The following is a 24,183-nucleotide window of genomic DNA, read 5'->3' on the forward strand; positions in this document are numbered from 1 at the left end:
CATGCCCCAAGCTTTTTCGGTGAGGAGTAATTCTGAGCTCACCGGCCGCGCTTAGTCTCCGTCTGACTCACCAAACTTACAGGGCTGAGTAAAAGAGGGCAGTGTTTTGATACGACTAACCGGCTCGAGACGTGCTGCAAGGAAAGCCGTGTGTGCCTTGTATCATCAGAGGGGGGCGAGCTGAAGGCTACTAAATAAGACGACTGAGCTGTGGTTGAGGCTGATCACTGAACCCGTCGTCTCTCGTTGCCTTGGACAAGCTCTCGAAGCATCAGCTGGGGAAAGCTGGTGTATGACTTTTGCGCTACAAACCGGGCATCGAATTCGCAACCTCATCTTTCACAGCTTCTTTCCCCTTCCAACTTACACCTCACTTCTCGAACAGCTTGATTCAGCAGGGAACCAACACAGAGTGAAGAAGATGGAGGCCCCGTACGCGCCGCAGGATGTATCTGCCGTCTCCCAGATGATCTCAGCACTGGAGGCGGCCAAGAAAGACAAGCGACACGGCGGATTTTCCTGCAAAAAGACCACCTTCAAGGTGAAGCCCTCTCGAGACGGCATCAACGTGGACTCGTGGCGCATGCAGGATTGGGACTACAAGAAGAAGAACCTGCCCACCTACGCTCGCGGTCTATTCACCACCAAGACCAGCAAGAACACGCCTGAGATTGCCGTCAGAGGCTACGACAAGTTCTTCAACGTCAGCGAAACCGAAGACACCAAGTGGGACGCCATCTTCAAGAACACAAAGGGGCCGTACGAGCTGACGCTCAAGGAGAACGGCTGCATCATCTTCGTGGCTGGCCTCGAGGACGACACTTTGCTTGTCTGCAGCAAGCACTCTACCGGTGACCGCGGCGATGTTGAGCTCAGCCATGCGCGAGCCGGAGAGATTCGACTCGAGAAGCAGCTGGCTGCCCTGGGCAGGACAAAGGAGGATCTTGCGCGAGAGCTGCGGTCCCGAAACGTCACTGCCGTGGCAGAGCTTTGCGACGACTCGTTTGAAGAGCATATCCTGGCCTACGAAGATGATAAAGCTGGCCTTTACCTTCACGGCATCAACCTCAACCTTCCAGAGTTTGCAACCTATCCGAGCAACCAGGTGCAGCAGTTTGCCAAGCAGTGGGGGTTCCTCCAGGTTGATTTGCTAGTGATGGACGACGTGCAAGAGGTCAAGACATTCCTGGACGACGTCGCCAAGACGGGATCCTATTCCGGCCGCGATGTCGAGGGGTTTGTGATTCGGTGCAAAATGTCCCGGAATCCTGCTCAGCTGCCCTACCAGGACTGGTTCTTCAAGTACAAGTTCGAGGAGCCTTACTTGATGTACCGACAGTGGCGAGAGTGCACCAAAGCTATGATCTCTGGCAAACAGCCCAAGTTCAAGAAGCACGTCAAGATCACCGAGGAATACCTGGCCTATGCTCGGAAGCAGCTGGCGGCGGATCCGAAACTCTCCAAGCTCTACAACCAGAACCACGGCATCATCAAGCTACGAGACGACTTCCTCGCGTACAAGAACCTTAAGGGAGCCGATGCCGCCAACCTTGACGGTCTGGATCGTGTGGTCATGCCCGAAGTGACCAAGGATGTGATTCTGGCGCCGATTGCCACTATTGGTTGTGGAAAGACTACGCTGGCTCTGGCATTGACGCATCTCTTTGGCTGGGGCCATATCCAGAACGACAACATCTCGGGCAAGGGACGTCCGCCGAGGTTTGTCAAGGCCATCATGGACCAGTTGAAAGACCATCCCGTCGTGTTTGCGGATCGAAACAACGCACAGAAGCATGAGAGAAAGCAGCTCATAGCCGATGTCAAGGCACAGAAGCCTGAAACTCGGATTGTCTGCCTGAATTTCCGACACGACGAAGAGTCGATTGATGAGATCCGGCGGGTCACCCAGGAGCGCGTCATTGAGCGAGGCGACAACCACCAGACGATCCATGCGGCGACAGATCAGTACAAGTATCTGGAGGTCATGGAAGGGTTCATCAAGCGATTCGAAGAATGCAACCCCAATTCCGTTCCGGATGCAGGCTTCGATCTGTTCATTGACCTGGATCCCACGGCTGGCAGCAGAGTGAACCTCGAGACGGTGGTCAAGGAGCTGCACCTGTCGCTGCCCAACGTGGTCAAGGAGATGCCAAGTCCCGAGAAGCTCGACGAGGCCATAGACTTTGCGCTGAGATACGCCCCCGACTTCAAGCACACTATTCCTGACCGAAGCGGGAAGAAGGATCAGGCCAAGCAGGGGCAGCAGCAGCAGCAGAAGGCCCAGCCGAAGAAGAAGACGCTCGAATACATGGCTATCAACGTGGCGACGGATCCGATCGACAAGGTTCTGGACAAGGCATTCAAGGGAGTCGGTCCAGAAGTCTCGCGGTTCTTTTTCCAGCTCAAGAACACAAGGAGGGTGCAGCGCAAGTTTCACGTTACGCTGATGCACAAGGCCACGGCGCCGATGCACCCGGAGCTGTGGAAGCGGTACACCGAGCTTCACGAGGCTGCGGGGGGTGACGATGCCAAGCTTGGAGAATGTGATTTGGTTCTTGAGCGGGTAAGTTGACTCCCAAGTTGAGTATTCGAGTCTTCACCTATCTAACCGTTGACAACAGGTTGTGTTTGATGACCGCATCATGGCCATTGTTGTCCGCATCGTCGACGAAGAGAACAAGTGGGAGTGCGTGAACCGGGTAGCGCACATCACGGTGGGAACGCGGGATAACTCGGTGAAGCCAAAGGAGAGCAACGATTTGCTAGCCAAGTGGCTGGAGGAGGGAGCCGGCGGCGAAGGAAACACTATTCAAGAGGTGGTGTTTGCGGAGAAGCCTACGGTTAAGGGGGTTGTCCAGGGCGTCTTGTCTAGGTAAACGGAGGATGAGTGATGTTCATTTTGAGGCATGGCGTTGTAAAAGTTGTGAGCAAAGGAAGAGATATTGCAAGACAAGCTATTGTTTTGACATGAATGCTATGCTTCATCGTAAATCGTGATTCAGCAGCGCCTATTTATATAGCAGTTTTATATGACAAGTCCAATCCTGTCAGAAAGCATACCACATGATTTATTCGAATCCTCATAGAGCTGCAGACAGTTGTATATGCACGCCAAGAGAAGGGGTATAGAGGTGTTGTAGAGACTGAACATGCGCATCCAACCAGATGTCCAATAACATGAGAGCAAAAGCCAAGCCGAACCGAACCAAATCAACAAAACCAAGGCCATCCATTCACATCCCAACCCAGCCCAACCCGCCCAAAGAAACAGAAACCGGAAATGCGCGCACGCGCTTTATTTCTACTCGTCGTCTAGGAATCTGCTCGCTATCCTTCCGAAGAAGGGAACTTCGTATCTGTAGTGAAAATTGTAAGATTAGTCTTCTGGTCTGGTGTATGAGAGATGTTTCTGGGGTGTAGTCTTGTTTTACCTATCTAGTATCTCTGCGTCCTGATACGCTTTCAGCGAAAGGACCCCAATCAGAACAAGGTCCCCGAGGAAGAAGATCCAGCTCAGGAAGGACGACCAGGAGATTAAGACGTGGAAGACCATGATGGCTGTGAAGAGGAGGGCGGATTGCCAGGCGTGGAACCTATAACCAGAACATTCATTTCGTCAGTCTCCATGCGCCCGAATTGCCCATCAACAACACCCTGATAGGTAACGGGGGGTATATTGTACCTGACATAGTCACTATTCCTCTCCAGAATCAAGAGAATCACCGCCCCCACAGGCGGAAACGCCAAATACGCCAAACACGCCTCGTAATCCAGCCTCACGCCCAGACTCGTGTCGAACTCGCTAATCTCCGCAGGATACGTCCCCGGCATGGGCGAGTTCGCGCCCGCGCTGCCGCTCCCGAAACCGCCCCATAGACTGCTGCCTCCCCGACTGTTGCCGTTGCCATTGAAGAAGTTGCTGTTGTTTGCGGCGGCGCCGTCGAGGTCGCCGCTCCAGGCGCGCTGGGGCTGGGGGTGCTGCAGGGGAGGCGGGCTGCGGGCAATGGCTTTGGCTGCGGTGCCGGGGGAGAAGGGGCGGCGGGCGAGGTCGGACGAGGCGCGGGGGGAGGAGAGCGGGGAGCGGGCGTGTTCTGGGGGGGAGGATTGGTAGGGGGCGAAGTCCATTGCTTTTGGATGTGTCTGTCGAGGGTATCTGGCGATGGTGTTGCTGGTGGTAGTTTCGAGGTTTGAGGCGAGGTCGGTTCGAGGGCGAGCGAGTGTCTAGGAGTCGGATGGAATTGTTGTTATTGGAGCATGCGTCTCTGGATGTAGGAGGGACTCGAAGAAAGGGTAGGAATGCTGTTGGGCTTCTGCGAGAGTTAAAGAGGCGTCAGGTATTTTGGAGGGGAAAGGAAAGTGAGGGAGAATTAAGGTAGAGTAGAGGGATGCATATGCATGCTGTTTAAGGTGGAGGTTGCGATAGCACGGGCATCACATGAGCCTGGCGCGATTGGGTGGTGTCCAGGTCGGTTTAGGCTTAAAGCTGGGGTTCAATTGCTGCTGGGATGAGCTACAGCTTTGGAGCTACAGGGCCTTTGATGGCGCTGGGGATTGGTGGGATGGAGGCCTGGGGGGTTGCGTACGGGGGCGGGTACTTTTGCCTGGGTTTGAAAATGGAGGATGAACCATCTTCGTATGAGCTTGGAGATGTTGATATTTACTTCCAGACATCTCTGATTTGATTCAATGGCTCTTTCCTTTTCTTATTTCTTGCACCTCTACTCCGTATCAGCTCCCTCAATAATGTACATGTCTAATACTTTTTACAACCCTACATCCAAACCGCTGGCTCTGTTCTTGATGTGGTTCGTTCCATCGAATACCTGCATCTATGCAGACGCAGGCTCCTCTCCCTTGGCCTCGCCTCCCTTCGCCTCTTCCTCCAGCTGGCCCTTGCGGCCCTCCAACGCCAGCCACAAGCTGCGGCTGCCGCCCTCAAGCGTAGACGTAATGCCCAGACCTGCGCCCTGCAGAATGGCCACCAGCTGTGCGCGGAGACCGTCCAGGCCACCCTCAATACCGCCAACCCACTGCACACCCGCCTGGTCAAAGACCTTTCCTTCGATTCGCCCTCCTATCAACACCAGCTTCGCCAGGCCGTTCTGGAACGTGGGATCGTAGTACCCGGGGCTCTTCTTCCGTGACGGCGCAGGGAACTTTCCAGGTACCGGCGCGAGAACGCTCAGCGCCGCTGCCACATGCGCCGGAGAAACGGCGGGGATGATGAGGCCGGCCAGGGGTCCGACCATGAGAGGCTCGATCTGGGCATAGGCGGACTCGGGGGGTATCTCGGCGTTCTTGACTTGCTCGTAGGCGGCCTCGGAGAGATCGTGGACAATGGGACCCTTGGTCGTCCGCTTCGTGGATTTTGACGCGGCCGCGACCTCGGGGTTGTAGAATTCCACCAGCTTCAGCGCCACGTTCAGCATGTTTGTCCTCAGCACTTGCAGCTGCACCAGCGGAGACAGATCCAGAGGCTCGGCGCCCGGCGCGGGGGCAATGGGCGCAACGCCTTCGAGGGCCTTCTTCAACTCTCTCCTTACGGCAGCCCATTCCACCGCTGTGAGGTTGCTATGCTGGAAGAACAAGATGAGAGGCGTGGTGCGGAGGAGCGAGGTGTAGGTTCGGATCAGCTGGCTCTTTCGGGTATCAATTGGGCGAGCGCTGGGCGGTTTCGTCGCGGGGACAACGTCAATTGGCAGCGCGACGCCTTCGGGGCCGGATCGCAGGCCGGGCGAGGCATGTTGGGCCTCTGATGTCGAGAAGTGGTGAGAGCCGAGAGCGAAAGCCCCTCGCACGTGTGTCGCTTCCCGGCTGAGCCGTCGCAGGCAGGGGCGAGCTGCCCGACTTAGTATTCTTGTCATTCTGCCTGGATTAGCCGTCACATTTCACATCGGGTAGGGCATGATGTGAGAACAACTCACTTGTAATGGGCTTTGATCGACTGACGATTATTTCGAACCAGAATCTCGACGAGGCTCTCGCGAACTTTCAGGCCCCACCAGCTGGGATATTTTCGGATCAATTACCCGCCGCTCCGATGTTGGAATTGTCATCAGCAGTACTCCCAAGTACAGAGGGGCAGCTTTATGCGCGCTTTACTGCTGTATTACCACACATAGATACCTTGCAGTACTTGGCCGCACTGGCCTCCCCAGGCACCCAGACTGATTGCGCGCGACTCGACCTGCTGCTGCCCTGCAGCTTCAACCTGTTGGAAGCTGGCCAGCAAACCATCGGCGCCGCAGCACCTGCTTCTTCCACCACATTCCACCAAAGCACAACAGCCCGTCAGCCTTGCGATATCCATTGCAGCTTCTACCTGCATTTCTGCTATTCTCAACACCTTCAGCCACAGCCTTACCGCAATCAACCACTCCAGCTTAGACCCAGTACCAGCCGAGGGCCTGCTGCCGCCATGTCGACCCTCGAAGAGCTCGATGACCTCGACCGCCAGGAGAAGGAGGAGAAGAGAAGAAACAATGGCAAGAAGGCCACCGTCACTGACGGAGACGACGAGATGAAGGACGCGGAGGGAAAGGATGATATTCTCGACGACGAAATCCTGAGCCTGAGCACACAAGACATCCAGACCCGGAAGCGACTACTGGAGAACGACTCTCGGATCATGAAGAGCGAGCTCTCGAGGTTAACACACGAGAAGGCCGCCATGGGCGAGAAGATTAAGGAGAACCAGGACAAGATTGCAAACAACAGGTGAGTCCTGAGCATGATGCACGAGAGAAACTGGAGCTCTCTTTTGCTTGCGTTGGACCCCGAATGTATTGTCATGTGGCTAACGTTGGTTGGACATCTTACAGACAGCTTCCGTACCTGGTCGGAAACGTCGTCGAGCTGCTAGATTTAGATCCCACCGCGGAGTCTTCCGAAGAGGGCGCCAACATCGATCTCGATGCCACGCGGGTGGGCAAATCAGCAGTCATCAAGACCTCTACGAGGCAAACCATCTTCCTGCCGCTGATTGGTCTTGTTGACTCGGACCAGCTGAAGCCGGGCGACTTGATCGGTGTGAACAAGGACTCGTACCTCGTTCTGGACACTCTGCCAGCCGAGTACGACAGCCGAGTCAAGGCCATGGAGGTGGACGAGAAGCCCACGGAGCAGTACACCGACGTTGGAGGTCTGGACAAGCAGATTGAAGAGTTGGTGGAGGCCATCGTGTGGCCCATGAAGGAGGCAGAGCGGTTCAAGAAGATTGGCATCAAGGCACCCAAAGGTACGGCTGAGGGAACCTTCATGAAACAAGCATCTTTCAGGACGGAGACTAAGCTAATACGAACCACGCAGGTGCTTTGATGTACGGCCCCCCCGGTACTGGAAAGACGCTCATGGCCCGAGCTTGTGCGGCGCAGACAGAAGCAACCTTCCTCAAGCTTGCAGGACCGCAGCTTGTGCAGATGTTCATCGGAGACGGTGCCAAGCTGGTGCGTGACTGCTTCGCCCTGGCAAAGGAAAAGGCTCCTGCCATCATCTTCATCGACGAGCTCGATGCCGTCGGTACCAAGCGATTCGACAGCGAGAAGAGCGGTGATCGAGAAGTGCAGAGAACCATGCTGGAGCTGCTCAACCAGCTAGACGGCTTTGCCTCGGACGACCGCATCAAGGTCCTGGCCGCCACCAACCGAGTCGACGTGCTGGACCCTGCGCTGCTGCGATCCGGCCGTCTGGACCGAAAGATTGAGTTCCCCCTGCCAAACGAGGAAGCCCGAGCTCAGATTCTCAAGATCCACTCTCGTAAGATGAAGGTCGACCCGGGCGTCAACTGGGGTGAACTCGCTCGAAGCACAGATGAGTTTGGCGGTGCTATGCTGAAGGCTGTGTGCGTCGAGGCCGGCATGATTGCTCTGCGGTCAGGGAAGAACCAGATTGGCCACGAGCACTACGTCGACGCCATTGCCGAGGTGCAGGCCAAGAAGAAGGATGTAAGTTCAAGAATCCCTACGTTGTGCTTCTTTTTGTTGATTGGCTACTGACGGTTCATCGATGCAGACTGTCAACTTTTACGCATAATCTGTTTTCATACGCGGGAGAAGATGGGGATGGCAAGGCTGTGCATGGGGAAGGATGCTCAGGGCGGCTGGCGTCTGACAAGGCGTGGTACGTGGTATTGGCATAGAAGGAAAGGGTCAAGGCCCGGGAGGATGCATGTGACGATATTCCTGGCGGAGGCGTGCCGTTTCTCGGTAGATGAGCGACGGATGCCCTCGCTTGCAAAAGCGAATAGAGTACTGTGGAATTACATGATGTGCTCGTGCTGTGTAGCCGGATGTGGTATCATAGTTGTTATCTACCTACCTAGGTATGAGGTATGGTGTTGAGAGTGCCTCGGCGTGGGCACTGTGGTTCCGATTGGGATTCCCACCATTGCATTAGCTCCAGATCAAATCAGGAATTAAGCATAAACACCCCGGCAATCCGCCTCGATAGCTAAACAACCAGACAATTGCAATGCTTCAACGCCCTCCAGCACATTCATGAATCTTCAAAGAGCCGCATATCCCATCCCTGCTCCAGGGTAGGCAAACAAGGCACTTGGTGGCGAGCTGAAGCTGATGCCGGACCAGATCCTCCTGGTTGGTCGGCCGCCGCTTCCCCACCCAGCGCAGCACGGGCGGCTACGTCATTGTGAGCGCAACCACGGCAGAGCTCAGTGACGCCAACCTGAAGTGGCTGCAGTGCGATGCTCTCGATCTCAACCTCGATCTACATACAAGCAAGGAAACTTGGAGCCTTTACTAGTGCGTGCATCACAGGCCAAGTAACTGTTGTCGATCGGGTACGGGCTGCATGCAGCCAACGTGCGTGCAATTGGCAGGTTGCGCACGTGGAGGCGGTACTTGGGCAAGCAGCAGAGCTTGTGTGAATTGTGCCTTCGAGCTGGGCAAGATGCCGGCTTTTGGGTGTCATGGAAGTGACGTGATGGACGTGTGTGGTGCAGCAGGGCATTACCTCATCTCTTGCTTTTTTTTCTGACAGCTGGCAAACAAAGTCACCTTGATTTCTCTCTTCTTTCCACGTCACTGCTATTTCAACTCTGATCCTCATCCTATTTCCTCCATTCACGCCTGAAAACCTCCCTGTAACTGACTTCACCTTACCTTGACCTCGAATATCAACACCGACAGAAAGAGAAGACAGAGTGTGCATCAAAGCTGCGAAGCAAGCCATCACTTCTAGTGGGAAATACAGTCACGCTTCATCATGTGGCGCCTTCGCGATATCCTTGTCGTGGGACTCGCCGTGTCGGGGGCGGCAGCCAGCAACTGGTTCCCCGGCCACAAGTCTGGTGAGTATCGGCCTGCCAGCCTCATTCTTCGCGTAGACGAGGACGAGTGAAGTCTGACCGTCAAGCTGACAACAGGTGACGCAGTCTACAACAAGTGGCACGAGACGGAGCTTGAACGCTGGCTCTCGGACCAGAACATTCCCTATCCGACTCCGGCCGACCGCAAGGACCTGGAGGATCTCGTCTCGAAGCACTGGAACAACTACGTTGTCGAGCCCTACAACAGCTGGGACACTGCTCAGCTGAGCTCCTATCTGCAGTCGAAAGGCAACGATGTGGTAAAGGGAGCTCAGAAGAACAAGGACAGTCTGCTCTCCCAGGTCAAGGCCCACTGGTATGAGACTGAGGATGCCGCCAACTCGGCGTGGGCCAGTGCCAGGGACTGGATTCTAGATACCTGGACCGATTCTCAGCTCAAGGCTTTCTGTGATAAGCACGGCATTCCTGGTATGTTGATTCCTGTCTACACTTGACTCTCAAGTGTACATGCTAACGACGGTGACTCTGCAGTTCCTCAACCGCGTACCCGTGATACTCTTCTTCAGAAGGCCCGTGAGGCGTACCAAACTGCTGCTGAAAAGGCTGGAGAAACCGCTGCCTATCCCGGAGACTGGCTGTACTCTACCTGGTCTGAGTCTGATCTCAAGGAGTGGCTCGATACCCATGGTTTCCCGGCCCCTCAGCCAACCACTCGCGACAAGCTGATTGCCTCGGTCCGCCGCAACTCTCGTCTCGCCTACCTCAAGGCCAAGAGCGAGTCTGACAAGGCCTCTGCTAAGATTCAGTCTGCCTATGACTATCTGACTGACACCATCATTGACGCTTGGAGCGAGTCCCAGCTCAAGGAGTTCTGCGACAAGAACGGCATCCCGGTTCCTCAGGGCACCAAGGTCAACGAGCTTAGGGCTCTTGTTCGAAAGCACCGCGCTGAGCTTCTGGGCGATACCGTCGGCGCCACTGCCAAGTCTGCCTTTGGCGCCGCTACTTCCAGCGCTGCCAACCAGTACGCCAAGGCCACTGACAGTGCTTCCCTTGCCGCTCAGGATGCTTTCGACCAGGCCATCAACAAGTGGTCCGACAGCCGCCTCAAGGCCTATCTTGATGCCCGTGGTATTCCCGTCCCCCATGCCAGCAAGACTGACGAGCTCCGAGCCCTTGTTCGGAAGCACGCTCACAAGGCCTCTTCTGGCTGGCAGGCGTGGACATTTGACGACTTTAGCTACGACAACTTGAAGAACTACCTGCTGGAGAACGGCAATGCCGCCGCAAAGGCCGCAGCCAAGAAGAAGGATGCCACTCGCGATGAGCTTGTCACTGCCGCCCAGTCTGCCTACTCGTCTGCTTCATCCGCCGGTGGCTCCCAGTACGCCTCTGCCACCAGCTACCTCGCCTCCGTGACGGCTGCCGCCAAGCACAACGCCTTTGACACCTGGTCGGAGAGCGAGCTCAAGGCCTATCTCGACAGCTACGGAGTCCCCGTTCCCCAGAACTCCAAGATTGACGAGCTCCGCGCCGAAGCACGCAAGCAGTCCACCTACTTCCGATATGGCTCCTCATCGCCCGGCGGCACCGTCCTTGCTAAGCTCGGAGAGACGGCTCGCGAGGGCTGGAGATGGGTTGCCGAGCAGCTGCACCTTGGCGGCGAGGTCGCTCGCAAGGAGGCTGCCGAGGCCTCGGCCGAAGCCAAGAAGCAGAGTGAGAAGCTGCGAAACGAGCTGTAAATGTCAGGAACGTAGACTTTGATGTTGCTGGCATATTTACAAGCACTGCGAAGGCGAGGTGAGGTGAAGGGGCGACGGTGAAGGGAAGACATGGTCGCCAAGTGTACGATGTGAGAGGTATTATGCGATGTTTTATTTTCTCCTATTTCATGAGCTATGGGTGATGGAATGGATCGGCAACAAAAGGCATAGGGGATGGCCACGATTGACGAATGAATTAGTTCAAGTAACGGCAATACCAAGTTTGCATTTCAAGTCAGTGTTGATCAGCGTGACTTCCGTGTCCAAGTAGACCTCGCTGGAGTAAGGCGACACTTTTGCCATGATGATTTCACTCTTGTCATCTGAGTAAAAGTGATGACACTCCTGTTATCTGATCATTTTCAAAGTAACCACATATACAAAGGCACACGATTGCATGACTGGCTTTAACACTTTATTCTTTATTACGGTAATATCAAGCCAAACTATAAAAAACACATGAAACTGAAACCCGACATTCCCCTTTACTTTTCGTCTATCCTCTTCCACGTCTACGCCCACAGCCTGCACGTCATGTCGGCACCCGCACTCACAATCCAGGGGTGCTTGGGATGCCAGTCGATGTCCATGACACCGAGCTTCTTGTCGACCTTGTGGCCCTTGAGCATCTTGACGGGCACAATGGTGGCGTTCTCCATGAGGTCGCCGACGACCTTTCCGTGGAAGATTTGCAGGGTGCCGTCGTCGCTGGCGTCTGCGAAGAGGGGCAGGGCGCGGTGGAAGCGAACGGCGCGGATGGCCTCTGGGTGGAAGCGCATGGTCTTGTAGGGCCTGTTGGAGAGGTCGAGGTCGTGCCAGAGGAGGCGGCGGTCGTAGGAGCCGACGATGAGGTTGTCGCCTCCCGGGTGGATGTCCATGGAGGAGATCCAGCGGGCGCCGGGCTGGACGACCTTGACGAGCTCCTGGCGCTGGAGGTCGTAGCAGCGGATCATGCGCTGGGTGGCGACGAAGAAGTACGGCCTCGAGGGGTGGAACTGGGCCGTCTGGGCGAGGCCGGGGAGCTTCCGGAAGGGGACCTGGCTGAGGTGCTTGGAGAGGGTGTGGATGACGACTGAGGAGCGCTGGCCGGTGGGGGAGACGGTGCAGAGGAAGTCGCCGCGGCGGTGCCAGCTGAGGGCCTTGATGGCGGAGCGGACGGTGAGCTTGAGGAGGACGCCGGCGGAGACGAGGGAGGAGGAGGCTGGGCGGGACCACTTTGCGGGAGGTTCCTTCTTGGCGCCGTCTGCGGTGGTTGTTGTTGAGGAGGAGTTGGCGGCGTAGCCGAAGCCGGCGTCGAGGACGTCGCGGCTGGCCTGCTCCATGGCGTCGCTGACGAGGGGCGGCGCGATGAGGAAGAGGTCCTCGCCGGCGGCGGCGGCCAGGATGAAGGTGTCCTTGTTGGGCCGCCAGCGCACGACGTTGACGGGCTCGGGCTCGTCCCAGGAGCTCAGCTGGGCGGACCACTCCTGGTGGCCGTTGAGGGCCCAGACGCGGACGGTGCCGTCGTCGCTGCCGGACGCGAGCCATTCGCCGTCCGGGCTGAAGGCGACGCTGCGCACGCGGCTGGCGTGGCCGCGGAAGATTGTCTGGCAGACGGTCGGGAAGGGCCGCAGCTCCTCGGGGCGCGGCAGCTTGGGCAGCAGCGAGCTGGGGTCGATGTTGAGCCTGTTCTTGCGCACGCGCGGCGCCAGGTACAGGTCCAGGCAGCGCTCGAAGCGCTCCTTGACGAACTCGCCGTACGCGGGCACCTTGCGCAGGGCGTCGAACTTTGCGGGGAGGTACTCCTTTTCGCGCTCCTCCGGGTCGAGCTTCTCCCACGCCTCGCGCTCCTCCGCCGTCGGCAGGTACTCGGGCGGCGGGTTGTAGCTCAGGTCGTAGCCCGGCGGCGCCAGCTTGGGCGCGGGGATGTGCATGACGTGGCGCTCCTGGGGCTCCTCGTTGGCCCAGATGTCGTAGTACTTGTCCTCCTGCTCCGCCTCGGGCTCCTCCGCGGGCCGGTAAGGGAGGATCCGGCCCTCCTTGATGGCGCGCACCAGCTTGGCGATCCGCTTGGCTTCGTGCTTGGAGGGGACGAAGCGGCGCTTGGGTTCGGGGGCGGCGCTCAGGGGCATCTTTTCCTCGATGCTGGTGAAGTAGGGGATCGTGTCCTGCATGAAACGTCTTGTCAGCTACTGTTCAGGCAAAGAGGGGGGGGCAAGCATGATGTGACTGGCTTCGACATACCGGATAGGGATCGTAGTCGTCGCTGGGAACCTCGTCCATCTGCAGCTTCTTGAGCAGCTCCAGCTCCTCCCGGCTGAGGTTGAGCGGCTTGCCCGTCTCGGGGTCCGTCAGGCCGGTCCAGCCCTCGGGCAGCTCGATGCTGTCGAGCAGGGCGTCGAGGGCCTCGCCCGTGGCCGGCCGCATGATCTTCTTGCCGTTGATGTCGTAGCCAATGTGCGGGTACGAGTCGTAGAAGGAGAGCGGGATGTTGCCGATGGTGTTGACGGGGCCCTGGGCGTCCGTGTCGTCGCTGTCGTAGACGGGGTCGATCTCCTCGTACTCGTAGCGCACGCCTCCGTTGGCGTCCTTGACGACTGTGTAGTTGGGCTTGTCGTCGTCTTCATCGTGCGCCTCGTTGTTGGCGCCGTCTGTCTTGGTCTCGCCATTGAGTTTCTTGGCTTGCGGCTCCTCGTCGTCGCTTCTCAGATCGGCCTCTTCGTCCTCGTCCTCGTCTTCATCTTCGTCGAGTTCGGGCTCCTCGCCTTCGGAGCCTGTGTCCTCCACGTCGCTCTCGTCTTCGCTCTGGGACAGGATGCCCTCGAGTTCGGCGCCGCTGAGGTCGTCGTCGGATTCGACGATTTCGGAAACTTCTTTCCGCTTCCGCGAACGGAGTGAAGGAGCCATTGGACTGGTTAGAGTGTCTGATGTGTGGTTTGCGGTTGAGCGGATCGCAGACGAACTCGCAGCAACAAAGTCCAGATAGTGTAAGTTTTTTTTTTTTTCTTGATCGCGATAAGCAGCTCCATCAAAGCGCGGAAATATGGCGGTTGGCGCGCCCCACCTCGCGGAACGGCCCCGCCAATGCCATGTTTTGTATGTGCAATCGCCTGGGTGGTTTGAGTCTGGTCGTGTGAAATAATGATACGACAGTAAAACGTAGCAAAACGGCAAAAGAGAAAAATTGAGGGGAAGGGAAAAAAATGAAATTAACAAGGAGTTGATGTTCTGGCGAATGATGACTGACTGACTGGCCTTGGGAATAGCCTCCGTTTACGGTATGGCTGCTTCGATACTATCCAACTCCGCAATCACTTACATGGGATTCAGGACGGGGAAATACATCTTCTTGGAGCCTTGGCCTGGGAAAAAAAACTTACTACAGCAAGAAGATGAGATTATCATTCGACCCAACTCGTAGTCTTTTCGCGGTATCCAACTGAGGTCCGCAACCGGTCCTTGTGGATCATTACCTCAGTCGGCTTCGCTTTGGTCGTATTCGAGAGCTGAAGTTTAGCGGACGACCCACGATTTGGAATCCGTGCCAAATAGGTATCGATATTATCCTTTACAATGTTGAATTTGTAATAAAGGATAGATACAACTGTGGAACCAAGTCTGGTCTTCAGAGCATCGGTCTGAGTCACTCCGATGCTACGCATGTACCTTATGGAGTGGGAAATGGTTAATTGTATGCTTAATGCCGCTAGTAGCCAATCAAGCTACTCATGCACGAGCAGAGAAGCTGGACAACTGCGAGAGATTTGTCTGCATGAACACGTAACCCGTAAATGTAACCCAGCGTGTACACAGCCCAAAAGGAAGAAACTATTATCAATTCAGACATTGATGTGGAATCATAACGCGCTTTCAGCATGGAGATACGACAAGTCACCAGCCTCGCCAAGGAGGACGTCTCCAGCCGTGACTTTTCCTTTGAGATATCGTCCCAAGTGGCCAAGCCGTATGAGGCACTCGCACTTGGTGCGGAGATTGCGACTACGCCTGTTGAAGTTGTCAAGAAGGTCTTTGGCTTCGATGAGGCCGAGTTTGCAAATATCAAAGAACCAGATGGTGTTTTGTTCGTGGTGGTGGAGGATGAGAAGGTACATGGATATGTGCATGCAACAAAGGCGTGGAACAACTTGGTAGACATTCGGTGGATCGTGCTGGATGTGTGTATTCGGGGGCGGGGCTACGGTAGGATGTTGTTGGATGAAGTGGTGATGTGGGCTCGGAAACTGGGAGTTGCTGGCATTCGACTCGAGTGTCAGTCCAACAATGTTGCGGCGTGCTTGCTCTACAGGCGATATGGCTTCGAGTTTGGTGGCTATGATGAGTATCTGTACAGGGGAATTCCGGAAAACAGCCACGAGACGGCATTCTTTTGGTACTACATGCTGGAATAGAGTCCCAGCTTTGACTTGTAGCGACCAAGGAAGGGGAAGGAGATGCAGAATAAGAAACAAGAGAACTTTTCATAAACTCCAAAAGGGTATCTATCCTAGCTATTTCAACGGAGGCTTGGCTACACACGTGCAGTCATTCTCCCAATTGTCTAGCAGAGCTTTGTGAAGGCCATCTGATCCACCTCGAATCAAACATACATCGATCGCCAGTCATGATTAGACATTAGTCAAACAAAACAAGAGGCCAAAAAGAAAGACGAAGTAATCTGCAGGGTGTGCATCCGCCACATATCGTACTCAACTCAGAGCACACTATAGAGACGCGCCTATGCAGTTGTATCAGCATATTGCGAGATTGTGGTATGTGCGATTTCTTCGAGCGGATATACTTACTCGAGCTTCCCAGTTTCGTTCCTTTTTACACGCTTCTTGCGCTTCTTTCCACGTCATTTTTGCGCGCTTGGATGGCTCTGGAGATGTCGGTGTGAGTTGGCTGGTCGGGAGGGTATATCTGGGAGAGGGTTGAAAGTGGTCACTCACCAGCTGTGCCCTTCTTGTTGTTGTCAAATGTGTTTGAGGAGTCGACCAGGGTTAGTTGGGACGACATTGCTTCGGGCTTGGTGGCCACGGCTGAGCTCTTTTTCGTGGAGAGTTGGAGAGGCATGATGTATGTGTATGTGGTGCTTTGGAAGTTGGGAGGGTATCTCGATATCGATGAAGGCCAAATGCTCTCGTCGAGTGGTTGGTGTTGGAAGAGTCGTTTGACTTGATGAGGTTGTTGGTATGCGTTGATACTGCGTTCGGCGTATGAGCACACGGGGATCAAGATTCAAGCTGTAAGGCGAACGTCTCAGAGGAGATGGTCAAACTGAATGTAAGCTTATTCTGTAGATCAGATCAACTGGGTCAAGTGGAGGACAGAGACTCTCTATATATGTCTATCTGCTAGCATACACGACATCAGACACGCCCAATTCCAGTCATCCCCTACGCAACTCTATTCAGCCTGCTGACCGGGATGCTCACCCATGTGGGCTCTTCCATGCCACACCCCAAGCTCGGATTCACCACTTCAGCTGCTGCCTGAGTCATCTCTAACCGACCGCCAGAGAAAGTGTATTTGATATCCCACCTGAATAATCCATCAGCATGGCGCGGCCCCGTGTAAGTCCAGTCATCGCTAGGGGATGAGTCGTCAGGCTTGGCTTGCGAGATAGTCGGCATGCCGATTGGCTCGGGATCGCGATCTCGGTCCACTATTCGCGCCCTTGGGCTGTCGTCTTAATCTTTATGCTGGGCGTTATGTTGCCAAACTGGGGACTAGTGTTTCCGAGCCTGGGCTGAAGCCGAGCCCGAGCCCGAAGCCGGTGTGTCAACTATATCGGTCCCGGCTTGCTTTGCTGCTGCTGTTTGCTTGACGACCTTGATGGAGAAGCGTCTCGATCCTTCAGCTTGCGTCTTTGTTTGCGATTGCTCAGCATCGTCGATCCCTCCCGTGAAAGACGCAATCCCTTGACTGGGCACAGTTGCATGCTTCAACACGTCGTATCTCCGAGCTAACCCACAGATGGCTGCATCGTCAGCATCGCCAGTGTTGCTCCGGAGACCGAACGGCCGCCCCGTGGCCTGCGACAACTGCAGGGCGCGCAAGGTCGCCTGCGACCACCGACATCCGGTGTGCAGGCGCTGCGCGGACAGAGGCCAGGCGGCCGGGTGCGTCTACACGTCCTCTGCGCCTCGCAAGCCGCCGTTGCTCAAGCGGGCGTCATCTCGCGAGGCCGGGCCCTCGGCTGGGGTGACGACGATAAGCCAGCGTCATGATGCTGGAGCTGCAGCTCCGAGGCCGGCCGGGACGGGGCCGATGGCGCGGCTGGGGGATGCGGAGGAGCACAGGTCACTCCGCCGTGCAGAGGCTCGGCGGCAGGCCAGCGTTGGGATTCACGACGGCAGTAGAGCGCATAAAGGATACTCGTTTGAGTCATTGTCGTCACCGTTGAATCCTGCCTCACAGCGTCGTGACGTTGGCGCTTCGGCTACGACAACCCCGGGGGGGCATCTTCCCTCCGAGAGGGCGTCGAGTCCCCTGCACCAGGCGCCGGGATACCTGGGCTTCACCAGCTACTCGTCCGTCTTTGAAGAGACCAAGAACAGCCTGTCTATGCTGCAGGGGTTCCACGCCTGGTTGCCGCAGCCTATACTTCACGACGGGATACGACAGGGTGCCGATGAGCTTTCCCGATGCCTCTGCTCGCCGACAAGGGAGATGTGCCTCGTGGTGCTTCGGGGCATCCCCGCGCCGAACGCGGGCTACATTGAGCCCATCCAAGAGTCTCCCTTCTATCGGGATGGCTGGCAGAGGGTCATGGCTCAGCGTGTGCTTGGCGACTTGCACGAAAGGTTTGGGTCATATCTGGGGCCTTGCCGTGTGGACTCGCAACTGGAAGAGATTGCGCTCTTTTTGAGCGACAACACCACCAGGCCCTTTCACGAACTGGAGCCGGATCCCGAGAAATGGATTGGCCAGTTCACCGGGCCGAATCTAAGATGGGAGTCTCTCGGCTTCGTCTTTAGCTTCAACGACATGATCTTTCCAGAGGGCGACAAGGCTCACGGCGGGCTGGACAGCAAGTCCGCCCACAAGGAATGGGCCGAGATTTCTCGCGTCTGTCTGGGCCTCTGCATGGATCTGAGTAGGCGGTTCGCTTCGGCAAACGGCCTCTTAGCCCAGCTCTCTCACCGGCGAGCGACGCTCGAGTCCATCCACGCGGGAGATGCCAGTAAGTGGGAACGCCCTCCTCCTCCTCCTCCATGACTCGCACCAGGAATCTGGGGGGGCTCCGATATACGGTGCTGTTATTATTGGAAAGGTTATCGCTAAAAGGGCGCAGGCTATTCCACATGGAGGACCACGGCAGAGGCAGTCGCCCTGGTGACGTTCCTCGGGATGCATGCCGAATCCAATCCTCCCTCGTATGAGCCGACGCTGGCCTCCGAGTCGAGACGGCGCCTCTTCGCACAGCTGTTTGTGGGGGAAAAGGACGGCGTCTTGTTCACGGGGCGGCCGCCTCGGCTGTCGCATCGATATGCGTTCACGCCGCTTCCCCTGGACCTGAGAGACGAGGATCTGCTGGCGGGCGGAGAGGCCCTGAAGAGGGCTGTTGAAGGGCTGGATGAGAATGGGTGGAACACGGGGGGGAAGATGTACTCTGCCACCGTTACGCGGGCGAGATGCATCGTTGCGATGATACGGGATGAGCTGGTTGAGATTGGGATTGGCAAGCCGAGGCAGAAGATGGCCAGCGCTCTCCTCCGGTAAGCTTCACGTTTCTCTGATGAGAAAACCACAACATACTCCATGAACATCTTCCTTTCTTTCTCTAATTCCATGCAGAGATCTCAAGGAGCGGCAAATCGAGGCCGTCAAAGAGTTCCCCCCTTCGCTCGCTTACAACCCCTCTGACATTCTCAACCCCGATTCCAACGTCAATCTCATCTTCGCGCGGCTCCTCCTGCAGCTCGAGCAGCTCCAAAACTTCTTCTTCGTGGAGAGGCTGTTATTACGCCACGGGGAGCTGGACGAGGGCGGTCTCCTGTTGGTTGCCTTTCAGCTCGTCTCGTTGACGCTGCTCTTCTGGACGCACAAGGATCGGTTTGCGCCTTTTCGGAATGACTTTGAGTGGCTGGTCAGATACATACAACCCCCCCCCCCCCCCCCCCCCCCTTTTCTTCTATCATTTCTTCTTTTCAACCTGACTGACTTACACGGGTGTTGTTTTTTTCTGTAGGTCATGGCCTTTGCAACCCCCAGCGGCGGCATCCTCTGCATGGAACTCCTCAACCCGACATTCAGGGGAAACCCCCACCCCAAGGACGCCTCCATCACGCGATCAAACATCATCCAGCAGCTCAGCCTGCTCATTGCGTTCCTCGAGTGGATCGATCCGTCCCGGCCAAACGGCGACATGTGCATGACGGCGAGCGCGGTCATGAGGCGCGTGCTGGACCATGTGCTTAATACGAGCAGCGAGGGACTGAGTTGGCGGCCGGAGGAGGGGGGTGATGTGCAGCAGCTTGATTTCAGCTTGGAGATGTTTGATACGTTTGATTGGATGAAGTATGATGGGGTTGGGAGTCAGGGGATGGACGGCTGAGCGGGATTGACGTGATAGTTGAGGTATGTGTTCAGTTCAAGTTTTGTTGAGGTCAACTTGGATGCCTTTACTCAAATGTATCAGTTACACACAGCCATCTTCTTTGCACTAGAGGGATACACATTGATCGAGATGAATCCCACGAATACCCAGAAAAGCAAATCGACGACATATATCAAAGGCCCTCCCCTCAAACTCCAGAAGAGACGGAAAAGAAGAAACACATGAATGCAAACCTATAACCCAGACATACAACAAACAAATCAACAAACCAATCCTTCATCCACAATCCAACCATCACCCCTTCACAAACCACTGCTTCACAAACTCAAACGTCAACCCCCTCTCGCACAACCTTCTCCCCCAATCCCTCGCCTTGCCCTTCGCCGCCGCCGCGTGATCCCTCCCATGCGTTCTCGCCAGCTGAATCGTCTCCCCCTTCGGCAGCGCGCTATGCGGCCATCTGCCGTCTACCCTGCTGTAGCTCATGTGGCTGCCCCCTCGCCCGACCTCCTCGTATCCCAGCGCGCCCATCATGGCTCGAAGCTGGGCGTAGGAAACGGCTGCGTTGACGCTGCCGTGAATTCCGTGGACGGCTTCCAGGGTCGCCCATTCGCGCTTCTTCATGATGCGCTTGGGGCGGCCGTCGGGGGCCTTGGGGAGGGGCTTGGAGGAACTGCTGGGTGATGGCGGAGCTGGCGCGGTTTGTTCCCCCGAGATGGAGAGGATGCGGGTTTCGGGGACCGGGGGGAGTTGGAACTGCTGGAGCATGGCGTGGAGCGACTCTTCCCATCGTGCATCGTTAGGGGCCGCAGTGCTTGGTGGCTGTTGCGCGTCTGGCATCTCCTCGTCTTCGTCACCTCCATCATCGTCATCCGGCACAGGCTCGCCGGATGCCAGCTGTCGCCGCCTCGCCTTGTCCTTTTTGCGGGCCTTCTTCTTCTCCCTCTTTTTCGCTTTGGCGGCTTCCTCCTTGGACGGCTCTATGAGCCGCTCGATCAGTTCGTCCCTCTTCGCCTGGCGCTCTTTTGCCAGTTGCCGCTCGTGAGCGGCAACGTTGCGATAACTCCTCGGTTGGTCCACGAGAGACACCGTCACCCCAAAGCCTGCTTCCTCCTCGTCCAAGTTAAACGGCTGCTCTTTTTCATGGTAGACGTACTCGGCACCGGTCACGTTCATGGCCCTTTCCAGCCGGGACATGGCCTCCTGGTTCGCCTTGTTGCCATTTGCCGCCTCGTTGAGGGGGTATATCAGCCTGCCCAGCAGCGAGGCCCCGAATCTCCTGAGGTCGCCCTTGGCATGTCCCACCGAGACGGACTCCTTCTTGAAGCCCTGCAGCTCGTCAAAGAAGAGAAACAGCCGCTTCAGGCGCTTCATCGGCACCTTGTCGTCAAAGTCAAAGGCGTCAAAGTTGAGAAAGTTGATGGAGACGTCCTTGCTGCCCATGTCGAACCACTTGCGGCGGTCGGCCTCGGTTGCGTCCGCGCCGCCGACCACGTCCATGGCCGGCCACAGGTACTCCAGGTGGTCGGCGAGCGAAGAGAGGAGGTCGAGGCCGTCGATTGTGTCGTCCAGCAGTTCTGTGAATATGCTTTTCAGCTGCTCGCTTGGATGCTGCGTCATTTCCTGGAGGACGGCCGCTGCGTCCTTGATGCCGGTGTTTGTGCTCTCGAGCGGGTTGGCGATAAAGGTGTCGATGGCCTCGAAGATGGAGCATCGGATGTTTTCGCCGCCCGCTTTGCTGAGTTGCCGCCACGGCGCCCGGAGTTTTGACTGGTGCTTTAGGTCAGGGGCTCCGTAATGCTCCTTCACGATGTTGCAGATGCGATCCGGAGTGGGTTTCTGAGCTTCGCCGACGCTGTAGGCAATGTCTCTCATGCTGGGGCAACCGGCATGGATGCCCTTCTTGCGGAACTCGTTGACGAAGAAGACGGCGTGGTAGCGGAGCATGACGATCAGGGCGAGATACTTGTCTGACACGGAGGCGTGCTCGAGCTTCTTCTTTGGGGAGAGAAAGACCGGTGGCTGCTGGAGCATGTTGGTTCCGTCCGAGTCGGAGTCGTCTTTCTTGCCGTAGTCTTCAAATTCTGCCTTCATCGCGTTGTCGAATTCCAGGAGACGGCTGTGGATCGAGTGCCACATGTAGAACTCGAAGATGGATCGCCTCACAACTCCTCTGATCAGGTCAAAGTAGAGCACATAGCGAGTTTTCTCGTCCGCGTATTGTTCCAGGTAAGAAGCCTTTTCATCGCTCTCATCCGGGTTTGTCGCCGCATTCTTCATCCCAACGTGTCCCCAATGGTGGTCCCTGAGCTCGTGGATGCGGTCGAAGAAGTATTCAGGGTCACTGAACAGGTCCTGGAGATGGGCCTCGGCAATCTCGACCTTGTTCTGCAGCTCGTTCAGATATCGAGCGTCGATTGCCGTCGGCGGGGAGAGGAACGGCTGCTGTCTGGTGTAGTACATCCAGCGGTTCAGGTATCTGCTCTGCAGGGAGATGGTGCGCGTTCTGGCCGTGGTGAATACTTGCTCCTGCTCTTCAGCGGGCCTTGGGACAAGGCCTGTGCGAGGGTCCAGTTTCAGATCGGTAGCTATGGTAGTGAGGAGATTCCAGAGATAGAGATATGTGGCTCGCTGGCTCTGAAGCATGACCCAAGCCTCCGACGTCCCAAAGAGCTGTCCTCTATGCCAAAGATTGGCGTATTCATCTGCAACAGCTTGATCACACCCAGGTTCCGGCTTGCCACCGTATCCTCTCCACAGCCTCGGTTGATACCCCTTTACGGAATCCGGACCGGAGTGTTCGAAGCTCACCATGCGGTTCGCAATGAAAGGGCCTGTCAGAAACGATGTTCTCCTGCCGATATAAGTCATGTCGCTGTCGATCTTGGCAAACAAGGAAGGATGCTGCCGGCCGCGGGCGTGGATGAAGGACAGCAACCGGATAGGATTTTCCAGCTCACTGAGGGTCAAATCGGGGACCAAGAACGAGAGCCGGCTGCGCCTGTACCATGCGCGCGAGTCTGGGTGATTGTATATGCCTCCATCCTGCATAAAGCAGCCAGTGTCTGCTCGATGAGGCCAGTCTTTTGGCTCTCGATGGTCGTAAAAGTTGTAGGGGAAGCGATACACGGCAGCGTAGCGATCTCGGGTCGCTGCATCTGTCTCTCGATCGACTTCTCGCGACTTCAGAAAGAAGTGGTTGATGAACGAAAAGGGAAACTTTTGCGGTACCTTACCATCAGGGACCTCGAGCTGGAAATCGGACTCGGTGTCCTTGTTCTCCATGAACATGCGGATATCTGGGTGGCAGTTGTTGAACGCATGGACCGTTGGTAGCCAGCTGAGCCGTAACAGCGTCCGCAGGGGGTTCTTTTCTCTGTCAGAATCTGGGCGCGGATACGCCTGAACGACCCAAATCTGGATGTCGTCTTCATGATTCCTGACCAGCGCTTGAATCTTGTTCCACGTCTCGTATACTTCTGCGGCCATCGCCTTCATGGCCTTCTCGTAGTCGTTCAGCGACGGGGCTGGGCCGCCCGGCGGAAACCTCGAGAGATGCCCGCTGCCCCATATCCACATGAGTTCTTGTATGTATTCATGCCCTCCGTCCGGATGCTTGTCTACTTCCTGGGCCACTATCTGCTGAGCCGTCCCTATGCGGCTGGCGAATCCGCCGGGAGCCGGAAAGAAGACGGGGTCGGCCAGCCGGCGGTTCTTCCCAAGGTAGATTGCATGGGCTTCGTCGACATAGTTTGCGTAAGGCGCTTCGAGAGGCTTTTCTGACATGATCGAATCGATCGAGTAGTGAATCAGACCTGCTGGCAATGAGGACGTCGTTGAGCGTCACGCTTCGACTTATGAAGAACATGGTGAGATTTCTGACGTTGAAAGGCTTATATAGCATGTACATGAGATGATCAGACGGCCGGCTTCTCGACGGTCAAAGAGAATGCGATATTAGAATTGTTATGCCGTCTCAGTACTGTTCATACAATGCCTTGTTCTCTGAATAGCATGGCGAGCCTGTGAGTCCTTGGCTGGCTGGGGGCATGGTTGTTGGCGCACAAGGAGTATGGGGGAGATGAAGAAGAAGGAACGAATATTGAACATCTTGATAAAGTATACTTGATTTGCTTCCTTCTTTCATCATCATCTTCTTTTTTTCCTCTGGACTGGCAGAGCAGTTATATCAGGGTATCAAGAGCAAGGGGCATTGGCCGAGCTGATTCTGCCGAAGATGGCAGGCAAACATCGCCATGAAGTCGACAATGGTGTCTAGCAAGAAATGTTAGCAAAAGGCTCTCGGGAAAAATCCATAGGACAATCTCTTTTCTTCCATTTTCTCCTTTCTTTTCGTTGCTGACATTTGTTGTCCATCATGTCAGGGGAGAAAACGTCACGAAGCTGAGCTGCGGCTGATTAGTCATCATCTCAAAGGAGTGTAAACACTTTCGGTCTTCTTTGAGCGTGAGTGAACCACAACAAACCTCGTTCATTTCGCAAAACACTGCGCCTTGTTCCGTCAATGGCCGACCAGCGCGTTGCTTCTATAAGTAAATTATCTGCAAAAAACAGTCTTTGTCCAGCTTCAT

General features: G+C 56.0%; 9 protein-coding genes across 9 annotated transcripts; 4 read left to right on the forward strand and 5 right to left on the reverse strand.

Annotated features, from left to right (window-relative positions):
* Positions 1-421: 421 nt before the first annotated feature.
* On the forward strand, positions 422-2,876 carry CCMA1212_005423 (tRNA ligase 1; the record flags this gene model as incomplete). The annotated part of the gene is made up of 2 exons (XM_073702683.1): positions 422-2,563; positions 2,622-2,876. 2 exons carry the CDS (start codon positions 422-424, stop codon positions 2,874-2,876), a joined length of 2,397 nt encoding a protein of 798 aa, XP_073558827.1.
* Positions 2,877-3,301: 425 nt separating this feature from the next.
* On the reverse strand, positions 3,302-4,125 carry CCMA1212_005424 (uncharacterized protein; the record flags this gene model as incomplete). The annotated part of the gene is made up of 3 exons (XM_073702684.1): positions 3,302-3,356; positions 3,432-3,593; positions 3,683-4,125. 3 exons carry the CDS (start codon positions 4,123-4,125, stop codon positions 3,302-3,304), a joined length of 660 nt encoding a protein of 219 aa, XP_073558830.1.
* A 704-nt stretch (positions 4,126-4,829) lies between these two features.
* CCMA1212_005425 (uncharacterized protein) lies at positions 4,830-5,864 on the reverse strand (the record flags this gene model as incomplete). Its single annotated transcript, XM_073702685.1, has 1 exon — positions 4,830-5,864. One exon carries the CDS (start codon positions 5,862-5,864, stop codon positions 4,830-4,832), a length of 1,035 nt encoding a protein of 344 aa, XP_073558829.1.
* Positions 5,865-6,040: 176 nt separating this feature from the next.
* CCMA1212_005426 (26S protease regulatory subunit 6A) lies at positions 6,041-11,028 on the forward strand (the record flags this gene model as incomplete). Its single annotated transcript, XM_073702686.1, has 6 exons — positions 6,041-6,717; positions 6,822-7,237; positions 7,309-7,943; positions 9,211-9,307; positions 9,392-9,754; positions 9,818-11,028. The coding sequence occupies 6 exons, from the start codon at positions 6,041-6,043 to the stop codon at positions 11,026-11,028; spliced, it is 3,399 nt and encodes a 1,132-aa protein (XP_073558832.1).
* A 533-nt stretch (positions 11,029-11,561) lies between these two features.
* On the reverse strand, positions 11,562-13,939 carry CCMA1212_005427 (Ribosome biogenesis protein erb1; the record flags this gene model as incomplete). The annotated part of the gene is made up of 2 exons (XM_073702687.1): positions 13,273-13,939; positions 11,562-13,196 (listed from the first exon to the last, which is right to left on the reverse strand). The coding sequence occupies exons 1-2, from the start codon at positions 13,933-13,935 to the stop codon at positions 11,562-11,564; spliced, it is 2,298 nt and encodes a 765-aa protein (XP_073558831.1). The 5' UTR covers positions 13,936-13,939.
* Positions 13,940-14,903: 964 nt separating this feature from the next.
* Positions 14,904-15,437, forward strand: CCMA1212_005428 (uncharacterized protein; the record flags this gene model as incomplete). The annotated part of the gene is made up of 1 exon (XM_073702688.1): positions 14,904-15,437. The coding sequence occupies one exon, from the start codon at positions 14,904-14,906 to the stop codon at positions 15,435-15,437; it is 534 nt and encodes a 177-aa protein (XP_073558824.1).
* A 302-nt stretch (positions 15,438-15,739) lies between these two features.
* Positions 15,740-16,101, reverse strand: CCMA1212_005429 (uncharacterized protein; the record flags this gene model as incomplete). Its single annotated transcript, XM_073702689.1, has 3 exons — positions 15,740-15,763; positions 15,831-15,907; positions 15,978-16,101. The coding sequence occupies 3 exons, from the start codon at positions 16,099-16,101 to the stop codon at positions 15,740-15,742; spliced, it is 225 nt and encodes a 74-aa protein (XP_073558823.1).
* A 903-nt stretch (positions 16,102-17,004) lies between these two features.
* On the forward strand, positions 17,005-19,588 carry CCMA1212_005430 (uncharacterized protein; the record flags this gene model as incomplete). The annotated part of the gene is made up of 4 exons (XM_073702690.1): positions 17,005-18,214; positions 18,326-18,749; positions 18,829-19,120; positions 19,223-19,588. The coding sequence occupies 4 exons, from the start codon at positions 17,005-17,007 to the stop codon at positions 19,586-19,588; spliced, it is 2,292 nt and encodes a 763-aa protein (XP_073559173.1).
* Positions 19,589-19,885: 297 nt separating this feature from the next.
* CCMA1212_005431 (uncharacterized protein) lies at positions 19,886-23,377 on the reverse strand (the record flags this gene model as incomplete). The annotated part of the gene is made up of 1 exon (XM_073702691.1): positions 19,886-23,377. The coding sequence occupies one exon, from the start codon at positions 23,375-23,377 to the stop codon at positions 19,886-19,888; it is 3,492 nt and encodes a 1,163-aa protein (XP_073559174.1).
* Positions 23,378-24,183: the final 806 nt, after the last annotated feature.

The sequence above is a fragment of the Trichoderma ghanense genome, assembly GCF_004382785.1.
Source record: "Trichoderma ghanense strain CCMA-1212 chromosome Unknown scaffold_5, whole genome shotgun sequence".
NCBI classification, from domain to species: Eukaryota; Fungi; Ascomycota; class Sordariomycetes; order Hypocreales; family Hypocreaceae; genus Trichoderma; species Trichoderma ghanense.